The sequence below is a fragment of the Sardina pilchardus genome, chromosome 12 (genome assembly GCF_963854185.1).
Source record: "Sardina pilchardus chromosome 12, fSarPil1.1, whole genome shotgun sequence".
NCBI lineage: Eukaryota > Metazoa > Chordata > Actinopteri > Clupeiformes > Clupeidae > Sardina > Sardina pilchardus.
This window is the reverse complement of record NC_085005.1, coordinates 22,731,101-22,742,136: the sequence shown is the minus strand read 5'-3', so window position 1 is coordinate 22,742,136 and position 11,036 is coordinate 22,731,101. Positions and strand designations below refer to the sequence as shown.

Below are 11,036 nucleotides of genomic sequence, written 5' to 3'. Positions count from 1 at the left end.
TAAGTCCTTCCTGGGCAAATGGCCGTTATTACTTCAAAACCTGACATCTGAAAGTCAGCAATAGCCATATGGCTCGCATTACGCATGCCTCTAGTAGGCTATTGGTAAATAATGCGTGAAAATGAACTGCAACATACGCGGGTAGAGCACGTTCGTTAGGCTCACGTTTCCAAAGAGACCGGCGGGAACATCTGGAAAGGGACAATTCCATTCGTGCCATATCTTATTAACAGCGAGGCCAAGGAAATGTGTTCTGTTTGTCTAGGAACATGTTCAAAATGGCATAAAGCCATAGCAAGCCACGGCTGGTGGCTATGTGGGGTGAATTGTATTCCCTGTCTTTTCTAACTATAAAATGATAAATGGCTTCTTCAGTATACTCGGAGACATGAAGCTATTTCGGCACAGCGCATTCATCACCTTTCGAGCGTTTGAATGACCGAATATGTCCCCATAAGTTTAAAATATTGAAGATACTTAATGGTGTTCGTTGCCTCTGCAGCAAGATATAAAATGTGCCGCGTGGATATGGTTATTTAATGAACCCCCGCTACCCTGTGTCAAGGGCAAGGAGCGCATTTTCAGTTTTGTAAGGACCTTTTGGTTACATGTGTAATGGAACACAAACTTAAGGCACTCGAGGCATGGCATAAAGTTCATACAGCAATTCATTTAGTTAGATTTTTCTTTATTATTGCAGGCATTGGTCATCCACGTATCTCCAGAAGAACGCAAAAAAAGTGCATGATTTCTTTGTCTGACACAGCAGACCCCCCCATAACATTCAAAATAAAACGCTCAGCAAGCAACTGAACAATCAAACACATTCCAAGATAACAGCATAATTTCACATGTTTCCATTCACTTTCCTTTGATATACATAACTAGTCTCGCATTGCAGACTGGACGCTTACTTAAAGATACAACAATACATTCCTCGCTGTGTGACTGAACTGAGGCGGGCTCAGCCACCATGCCCAAGAGCTTGACTGGATCTGTTTCACATCAAGTTGTCTGTACACAGTGATATACAATGCCGTGGCGAGGTGCAAAATGCTGCACCACATCAAGGGAAGCCCTGTCGATGACCTGCACTTACAGTCTTCCGACTGGAGTCGAGTCCTTGTGTAGCATTTTAGGGGAGGGCAAGGGGAGGGCGTGAATCAAGACAGGACAAAAAAGCGCTAAGTAGAATGGGAGCTGGCGTTTGTGGTAGGAGGTATGGCCTGGGTTTTTCCTCTTGTGTGTGTTTGCGTTTGTTCACGTGAGTAGCAAGTCCGTGACGAATAATGAATAGAACAGATAGTGAGAGAGAGAGAGAGAGAGAGAGAGACAGAGAGAGAGAGAGAGAGAGTAAAAGAGTCAAGTGATTTTGGAGTCACTGTGCGTCATCCCTTTGTCTAGGGAGGCAGGGATGTGTGGGGTGCAAGAGTGGGGGGAGGGCTAGTTAGGGGTGCCTATGTGTGTGTGCACATGCGCATACGTGTGTGTGTGTGTGTGTGTGTGTGTGTGTGTGTGCGTGCGTGCGCGTGTGTGTGTGCAGGTGAGGGAGGGCTCTGGTTGCCTCGGAGTCAGGAATGTCCAAAGGGGGCCTGTGTGTTGAGGGGCCGCTGCACGATGACGGCGTTGCTCAGGTCAGCCGCGGCCAGGCTGAGGCCCCCCTCCGTCAGCTCCCTGAAGGGCAGAGACGTGGTCAGGATGAAGGGCGCCTCCGTCGCCTGGGTCTGGCCCACAAAGTCCTGCACGTCCCTGATCCTGTGGACACACCAGGGGCTAGTTACTGTAAGTTAGAAGCGGCATGACGCAGGACGTCAGCACTATTCTGAGGGGTACGTTCGGGGCATCATTATCAACTTTTGTTTTGTTTTGATGCCACTGTTCAAAGGTGACCATGGAAGCAGCTTAAGCATACATCTCCTCTCAAGTACATTTGCTGCCTGAATTTACACATCGAGACACACACACGTGCACGCACGCACACACACACACACGCACACACACACACACACACACACACACACACACACACACACACACACACACACACACACACACACACACACACACACACACACACACACACACACACACACACACACACACACACTTCCTTCCACACAAGAACTTCCAAAGACTCTCTTTAAAGATGTTGAAGACCTCAAAGCCACACAACTTCTTTTTGCAACACACGCTCCTCCAAAGCCACAACAATAACATCTGCGGTTGGTAGAAGACAATTCTCTAGTGTTTTATGTCAGTAAGCCACCCTTTCAGATTACGCCGTTATATAAATGCTGCGCGAACATTACGCAATAGCTCTTAAGCCCAGCTTCAGCACGCCACCTCGGCCTATATAGCGCCGCGCCTCTCGCCGAGCCTGATGTATAATATATGCTGCAATGTATTACTGCGTTGGGTTACATAACGCACCATCATATGGACTACTGTACTTCGGAAGAAGAGAAGAACAGAAGGAATTCAGTACAGGAGGCTCACCCGCCAGTAACGCAACGTCCATTAGGACAGAAACATGGACGCGGGTTAGGAAGGGTCCTTTGAGTTCTCATGTCAGTGGATGAGACACTGACAGGGCCGACACACGCAGTACATTAGGGCCAGAGAGAGTGAAGGAGATCAAAGGAATACAGTAGCTGCATCGCCCCCATCCCCCCACCCCAAACTGGAATAGCGGTTTCCTGATGAGAGTATTCTTATACGGCTATGGCTTTCGTTCTGTTTTCTTCATCATCATCATCATCATCATCATATTCTTTATTCATATTCATACTCTTTCATATCCCACTTTACACTGTACCATTACAAATATGAATCCTTATTACTGTCACTGGGCCATTTGAGAGCAACCCCCTGTGATGCTTTAGCACCTTTAAAGCATGTACAGTACGCAGGGATGGTGGCATAAAAAAATTCCCCTGGAAGACACCTACGAAAGCTAATCTGATGAAGGTCTGACTGACGTCAACTCATCACCAATAGACTTGCTTGCCTTTCATTAAGTGAGCTTTGTTGCGCTATTCTTTATTTATTTTTACACCAGGTAATCGGAAGACAGGTAAAGTACGCACCGGTGAGAGAGGTTGAACTTCTGGACCAGGCGTCGCCCGTCGGCCAGCCAGATCTGCAGCGAGGTGACCGGCTCGTCGTCCTTCAGCTCCACGACGGGCAGCGGAGGGTTGCCGGCGTCCTCGTGCACTGACCGGGATCTGGCCACCACCCTCGGTGCCACACTGACAGGACGTACATGAAGCATCAAGGTCAGTGAGAGGGGTCAAGGGCAATCAACTGTGTGGGCTTACAGTATGTACCAAACATCTGACTGCACCAGTAATGCGGTAATCTATGTACTTTGTGTGCTGTACTGTACAGAGAAGTAGGTTATTCATGGTATATCGAGGATCACGGAAGCATGCACACATAGTCATTTGTTGTGGTTCTAAATTGAGCAAATCTCCTTTAGCTTAAACTGAATCACGGAAATGTTTAAATCCATACAGCAACCGCACATGGCAATTTTATATGAAATAATTCTGAAAATAATTATCTTCTATGTAAGTTACAAGCTTATATTAGACAAGCGTCACACACAATCGGCTATGATTTGATGACATACATAACCTCAGATTAAATGTACCTAGGCACGGCAATGCACATCTACATAAACAAATCATATGATATGGAGCTATGTCTAATAAATATTCAATAGTCATTTTCAAAGGCATCTCACAATCATAGAGTTTAGGAGACACCTAGTGGCTTGCTCTGGAACAACATGAACCAATATGTTTTATTGTAAGATACCAGTCTACATCAGGGGTGGGATAAAATATAGAATATCACCATATTGTATAGGTCACTTTTTTGTTAGAACATACGAGTTCTCTAAATGGATAACTGACTTCACCAAACCAACCTAGTCACTACTTCATGACTGCAAGGGTTCCATGAACATTTATGGATTTGGGTTCTTTTACAGAGACAAGCTAAACAAATCTTAACAGCCTTCACTGGATCTTCTCTTCAGAGAAATGACAAAAACTGAGAAAATTTTCATTTTCTATAAAATCTAAAAACTATAACTATCAGGGCCTCAACAAACTAAGATTACAGTTCAGTCAGTCCACTGTTATCACTTCAGGAAAAAAGGAGCAACTTCAATAATATTCAGGTTTCCGTATATTTCAGTCTGTTAAGTTTGATCAGCTTTAGTATGTGTTAGCCGCTCTCTTCTGTCAGTGCTGGCGCTTGTATACGCATACGCTAATGGAGTGACTCATTTGGTTGACTCCTCATTACTGTGGAGGAGGCTGGCAAAATATGAGTCAGCTTGCTTGCCTGCATGACAAAAACAAGATGTGGCAGCTGAGAAGAAAACTGCAAAAACGGACATCTGCTAAAAAATCGTTTCATCCAGCTCAAGGATATAACATTTACTTATCTTTCATGGGCATGTAAATGGGATTCCTAGAGATACAAGATTATAAATTATTGGCAAACTGACCTATTGTGGTAGAAGGTAAAACAGCCTGTTGCACAGTAGTGGCGCTTGTCCGAAATCAAAAGCAGTTCAGAAACTGAGAAACAAATAAAAAAATAAAATAAAGGATTATTAAGTAAAAATGAATAATAATGTGACCTTACCTTCCCAGTCTGTACCCCCTCCCTGAGAATGGGTGGAAGATCTTTTTCCTGGGGACGTACATATCATCTTTCATGTCCTCGACGTTCACCTCCAGCTCCTCCTCTTCCGCTCTGCTCTCCAGCTCCAGGGGCAGCTCCCTTCAAAACACACACACACACACACACACACACACACACACACACATACACACACACAAATAAAAAACACTGTTGTGAAGGATATGCTAATACACGTGTGTGTGTGTGTGTGTGTGTGTGTGTGTGTGTGTGTGTGTGTGTGTGTGTGTGTGTGTGTGTGTGTGTGTGTGTGTGTGTGTGTGTGTGTGTGTATGTGTGTGTGTGTGTGTGTGTGTGTGTGTGTGTGTGTGTGTGTGTGTGTGTGTGTGTGTTACCAACTAATACACTACTATCTAACTGGTGGACTCGAGACTTCCACTCTGGGAACCCAGTACAAACATACTGAGATTTACAACATGAGAAGTGTTGGCAGCCTAGGTGCTAAACAGATTCTCATTAAGTTACAAAAGAAATGTTAAAGCCTTGTGCTATAAGATCATGCTATAACAATCCCATCTAAATTAAAAAAAAAAAACAGTTAACTTCTGATGGTTTCACTCTCTAAACATCCTGTCTCCACCAGTTACACTGATCCAGCTATATGCTGGTGCTGAATATTTCTGTGCTGAACGTGCATACAGTAGTATTGGCCTAAGTTGCACTTTCATTGACAGATACTCCAAATTCATCTTATAACATGTAATAACCAATTACCCTCTTTTGATGGCCTCAAGGAAATCCTGGTTCTCCTCTGAGGTGTAACTTCGCAGCTCCTCGTCATTAAGAGTGAAGCCATCTTTCCACAGCCTCACCACTATTTCAACCTGCAGGCAGAGAAGCATGTCAGAGAATTGGGCCTGTTGAGGTGTCCGCTACCATGGCAACCTTGACAGGGACAAGTAGGAGGCCCTCACTTCCAGCTACACTCCAGTGTTGCCAAGTCCGCTTGTTTATAACAAATTTTATTACGCTTGTTATTACAAATTAAAGGGAAAATCTAGCGAGTTTTCACATAGATCCTCTGGAGTACTGAAAACAATCAGTTTTTACTCAGCTCGAATTTCTACAGCGCTACACTCTGTGGGCATATAAATGGGAGCTAACAGACATGCCCCCAGAGTGTAGCACTGTAGCTGCCTGGCTGTAGCAAGTCGAGCTAGGTTAAAGAGAACGATTGTCTTTGGGGGGGTTTTGTACCGACTGTACTCTGAGAGACCTTGAGAAATGGAGACCGAGGTTTTCACATTCCTTGTGGCCAGGATGATCTGTTTTTCGACTGAGCTGTTGCCTCAGTGTCTGACCTTATATGATTTCTGTGAACTGTACCATATGAGCTGATGTTTGTTTGTCTTATTTGCAGATAAAAAAATAAATTATAAAAGAGAAACGGAGACCGATGTGAAAACTTGCCGGATTTCCCCTTTAAAGGGCAAACGAATAATCAAAATCTAAAACTACAAAAAAATCTGACTACATATCCCAGTTCAACCAAATGCTCCAAATGTCTTCTACAGTATGTGAGTAAATGAGGCGAGGCCGGTAAGTGTGGCTGACCGAACCTTCTGGTTCCCCGAGGCAGCGCTGCTGATCTTCTCCACCTCGTCCAGAAGGTCCTCCACGGAGAAGCTGTGCCTCATGGGGGGCTCCTCGTCCTCCTCATCCTGCGCCACTTCACACCTGATGGAGGAAAGAGTCATTATACAGTACATGCCTCCATCATTATATACATGCCTCCATCAAAGCAAATCCTGAACAAGCACAATAAGCTACGCTTAGAAATACTTAACGTGAAATTTCACTACATATTTCACGTTAGTATTTCTATGTACAGTATGTGACAAATAAACCTCCTTGCATCCTTGTAACGCTTACACTTTATACACACTTGTTCATGGACTGTAGGCTACACACACACTGCACTTTATACTCTCTCTTGCTATCTATTTAAAATATGTCTTGATCTTTCTTCTTCACACTTGCACAGAAAAAGCTGAACAGCAAACGAAATTTCACTACATGTTTCACGTTAGTATTTCTATGTACAGTACGTGACAAATAAACCTCCTAGCATCCTTGTAAGCACTGGACCACTGACTGCACTTTTGGTCAAAACGCTGAAGCACTGGACCACTTACAAACTTTACAAAATGAGAATATTAAACATTCAACAACAGCAACAATGCAGAGGAGCCATTAGATAACAGAAGATACCATTATACAGAGAAACTACTGTACTAGACAGAGAATTGTTGGTCATATGTCCAGCTCAAGCAAGCTATAGGCCTACATCAAGGTGCAAGTAACGAGATTCCCTGTGTTCCCAATAACCCCCACAGACTACACACATGTGGATGGAAAATAATATATTTAGGCTACTTAACTGCCAACAGCTCTACATTTAAATATCTGCCATATTGGCATGCCTCCTATAATGCCCACTAATTAGAACTATTGTCAAACTTACCACAAGTCATCTTTGGCCCCTTCTATCGAATCAATGTCTTTCATAATGTTTTCTACTGTCCATCTGGAAAAAAAACAAAAAAACATGGGAAAATGTCAAACGTCACTGACACTGCATCAGGTGGGAAAAGGTAGCCTATAGGTCTGTAACACTACCAAGTCAAATGCAACATATCAAAATAGCCTATACCTAATTTATCAACCATGTAAACATATTGAAATAGTAACAAGAATTTAGGCACGAGAGGTCTAAACGTACTTGTTGTTGCCTTTTTTCCAGGAAAACAGAGTCAGAAAAAGAATGACCTATTCTTGAAATGTTAAGAAACGTTAGACCCATACTCGAAATAGATCTGAATTGATGGGCCACCAGAGACACATCCAATGTAATAAATTATTTAGCTACTGTTTATGTCATTACCCATAACACGACCAAAAGGGAAAGCTACTAAACCCATGATACCACAACACAACTGTGAAACCAGCAAATTCGTGATAATTATGAACAAAATTACGGTGCGACAAAATTACATAAGGTGCGTTTACAGGACCACGCAAGCGCAGCTGGAAATATTTTCTGTAATGTTAGCTAATGCTAGTTTGGAAGCTAGCACACTACCGCCCACTTTGTGAGAAGGTCTGGGCTATTATCTTTCCCTCCAGGTACGCTTCTTTAAGAAAGAAAGACATTTAAACAGCAACAACATTACCTGACAGTTTTTTTCTCGCAAATCACTCAGCTGTTAAGCACATGAAGTTTCTGGCACTGGCCTGCTTTTTCATCACGGCTGCTGGCGCGGTACGTCAATCTGTATGACGTAGGCGCACAGTCTCGCCAACTATGGTAAGCAGAAGGGCCCGAAATGTGTGGAAATTAGAGGCGCAAGTTAGCACTTGCACACCCCGAAAGAATAGGCTACTCTTGGCAAGGTAGGCCTATATTTCACATTTCTGTAGAAATATTAAGGACAATTTTGCATGTGTCTGATATCATCTCACATAGGTTGTAAGCCTACACGTTTGATGGTGAAATATGAGAAATCACAAAGACAGTTAAACGACTATTTTTGAAAGCTACACATTTTATTGTAGTTGACCTAGACTTAGGGTAGGCTATATAATCACGCGCTGAATCAAGGAGAGAGATTCCAGCAGATTCCAAAGTTGATTCAAAAGTTGTAGCCTACATGGTTGGTTAGTTTAAGTTGAGTCTAGATTTCTAGGCTAGAGTTAAGATGGATCAAAGAGAACACGTTTCGCTAACTATTTAATCTTCAAGAGCCCGGTGTAACCTCTGTGCAAGAGCATGAAATAATCATTCCGGTCTATTCCACTTCACGCTCAATAATCGGTTAATTAGATAAACAGTTCAGTGGGAACGTAGCCTACTTCTCCACCAGAGGGCAGCAACAAGCCTTCCAATGCCCTAACTGGGCCAGTCTCCTACTGTAGCCTGTGCGGTACCCAAGTCTGTCTAGGCCTAGGGGGTCTAAATATGCTGCTCAATAGGTTTTGTTTTTGTTTTAGAGAAAAACAAAGCGACACACCTCGAAATGAATGCAATGCTATTTTCACAGATAGCATACTATAGCATGGTTTGCATGACCTAGTATAGGCTTGTTTCGTAGGCTTGTCCAGTGCTGACACTCAGGGCAAATCCATAGCCTTCATGTACATACAAATATATCTAGGCTAAATGGGCATACAGAAAATATATATTATATATACTTATGTACATAAGTGTCAGAAATATATATTTTGGGCCAATTTCAATTTTTTTTTGTGTAGGCCTGTTGGAAGCAATGAAAGTGTATTTATATAGGCTAGTGCATTTCATACACAGGGGTAATTCAGTGTGATTTACATAAACAAAACGAAGGAAGTTTCCAAGGAGTTAAAAAAAAGGAGGTAATGTACATATGATGATTGAAAAACAAAAAAGGCTCAAAGTAGAATGATCCTACAAGACAGAGTGCATCTGATTAGCAGGACTTGCATTTGATCAGTTATACAGTAATTTCCCGCATATAAGCCGCTTTGTGTATAAGCCGCAGGATAGTGTTTTTTGCAAGTTAAAAGAAACAAAACTATATTAACACCATATTAACTGCCCCCTTGTATTAACCCCATAGCTAAAGAAATTTTGCAAAATCAATGTAGTAGCCGCGGCTAATAGTCGGGAAATTACGGTAGAAAGCATCTGAGAATAGTTTGGACTTAAGTCTAGATTTGAAACTCATTAGTTGTACACATCTTTGTGTTTACTTCACCTTGAAGTTGGTTCCAGAACAGAACCACAGAGAAAATCAATAAAGTGGCTTCACCATGTTATCATGGGCAGACAAACACGGCATAATTTAGAAACTGGAAGTGAAATACTGAAGTAGTCTAGACACTATCATACTTTCAAAGAAATGAAGGCGGCTGATAAAAGTATTCTGCAGAACTTTCACATCATCCCAAGAACGGGAGACACATAGAGTGCACTTGTTTAATATTTTGAATGATCAGATTTACATTCTAGCCTATATGTCTTCTTTAAGATATGGTACTGAGGGTCAATATGAATCTTGCACCGATTTGAAAAAATCACAGATCATTTATTTATACATTTTACATGGAAGTGAGCAGTAAGAAATATTCAAGTATTGGAACCCTATAGTCTCTTCCATTGAGCTACTCATAAACATGTCATGATATCACATTGCACAGTGAACATCACTGTAAAACACAATCAAGTCAGTCAATCAGTCAGCAGAGGGCCATTAAAACTTAAGTGTTGCAGCAGCCAAGGGAACCTTTAGCTTAATGGACCTCTGAACACTACTCATTGCCCAAACCCAGACAGGCTCGTTTTCACTGTATAAGAGCAAGGAAATATAGCCTTTGATGCGAGTGCAGAAACATTGGAAAGACTCCATGCTGTGCCAGAAAATGAATATTGTGTTGTCATATGCAAATGGAGATAACGTTTTCATTGAAGATGCTCCTGATCACACGGATCCCTACCAAGCTGTCTTAACACACTAGGCTGATGCACAGGAGAAAAATAGGGAGTGTGGAGGGACAGTCTGTGTGTGTGTGTGTGTGTGTGTGTGTGTGTGTGTGTGTGTGTGTGTGTGTGTGTGTGTGTTCTTCTGATCACAAGGCCCCCTGCCTTTATCTCGTCACACTGGAGGCTGATGCTCAGGAGAGAAATCCAGACAAGCTCCACTGGGAGTGTGGAGGGATGTGTGTGTGTGTGTGTGTGTGTGTGTGTGTGTGTGTGTGTGTGTGTGTGTGTGTGTGCGTGCGCGTGCATGTGTGTGCGTGCCTGTGTGTGTCTGAGAGAGAGAGAAAGAGAAAGAGAGAAAGAGAGAGAGAAGAAGAGTAAAGGATTGTGTTTCTCGAGGCCATGAGACAGTGGGAGATTACTTGTTTATGCATTAATAATTTACACTTTTCATGATAAGGACGAGTTCAAGCGTAGAGGGTGGTGAGAAAAAAAAGCTGAAAAATAGAACAAAAGAACAAATGATGATGAGTGGGAGAATAGAATGTGAGGATGGACAGAAATAAAAACAATTAAGAGATAACGACTGAAAAGGGAAAAATAAATTAATGCAAAAGATAAAAGGTGACAGTATGCTGTGGATTAAGGAACCATTGGCAGCACTGTAGGACACATGATTACATTCTGATTGTTAACAGTCGTTTGATGGTTAGAAAGTGTTTCATGTGGAATAAGCTCTAAAGTTTTAGAACAGCAGCAACCTCTCTAAATTAAGATCTTCCTTCAGGCGTTTGCTTATTACTGCGTGGTTACGGACTGACCTGACGGTGTTTGGATGAAGTCAAGCATATACGTAGCCACAAGC

At 42.6% G+C, this 11,036-nt stretch overlaps 1 protein-coding gene across 1 annotated transcript; it reads right to left on the bottom strand.

The window, feature by feature from the left end:
* Nucleotides 1–671: 671 nt before the first annotated feature.
* ubxn2a (UBX domain protein 2A) lies at nucleotides 672–7,992 on the bottom strand. Its single transcript, XM_062550599.1, has 7 exons — nucleotides 7,890–7,992; nucleotides 7,181–7,243; nucleotides 6,276–6,393; nucleotides 5,431–5,540; nucleotides 4,660–4,797; nucleotides 3,087–3,248; nucleotides 672–1,755 (listed from the first exon to the last, which is right to left on the bottom strand). The coding sequence occupies exons 2-7, from the start codon at nucleotides 7,222–7,224 to the stop codon at nucleotides 1,572–1,574; spliced, it is 756 nt and encodes a 251-aa protein (XP_062406583.1). The 5' UTR covers nucleotides 7,225–7,243; nucleotides 7,890–7,992; the 3' UTR covers nucleotides 672–1,571.
* Nucleotides 7,993–11,036: the final 3,044 nt, after the last annotated feature.

Coding starts and splice junctions, on each gene's coding strand:
- ubxn2a (XM_062550599.1), bottom strand. CDS start 7,224: ATGAAAGACATTGATTCGATAGAAGGGGCCAAAGATGACTTGTG. Junction 3,249..4,659: donor AGGGGGTACAGACTGGGAAG/GTAAGGTCACAT, acceptor ACGTCCTGTCAG/TGTGGCACCGAGGGTGGTGG. Junction 1,756..3,086: donor AAGTTCAACCTCTCTCACCG/GTGCGTACTTTA, acceptor GTGTGTCCACAG/GATCAGGGACGTGCAGGACT.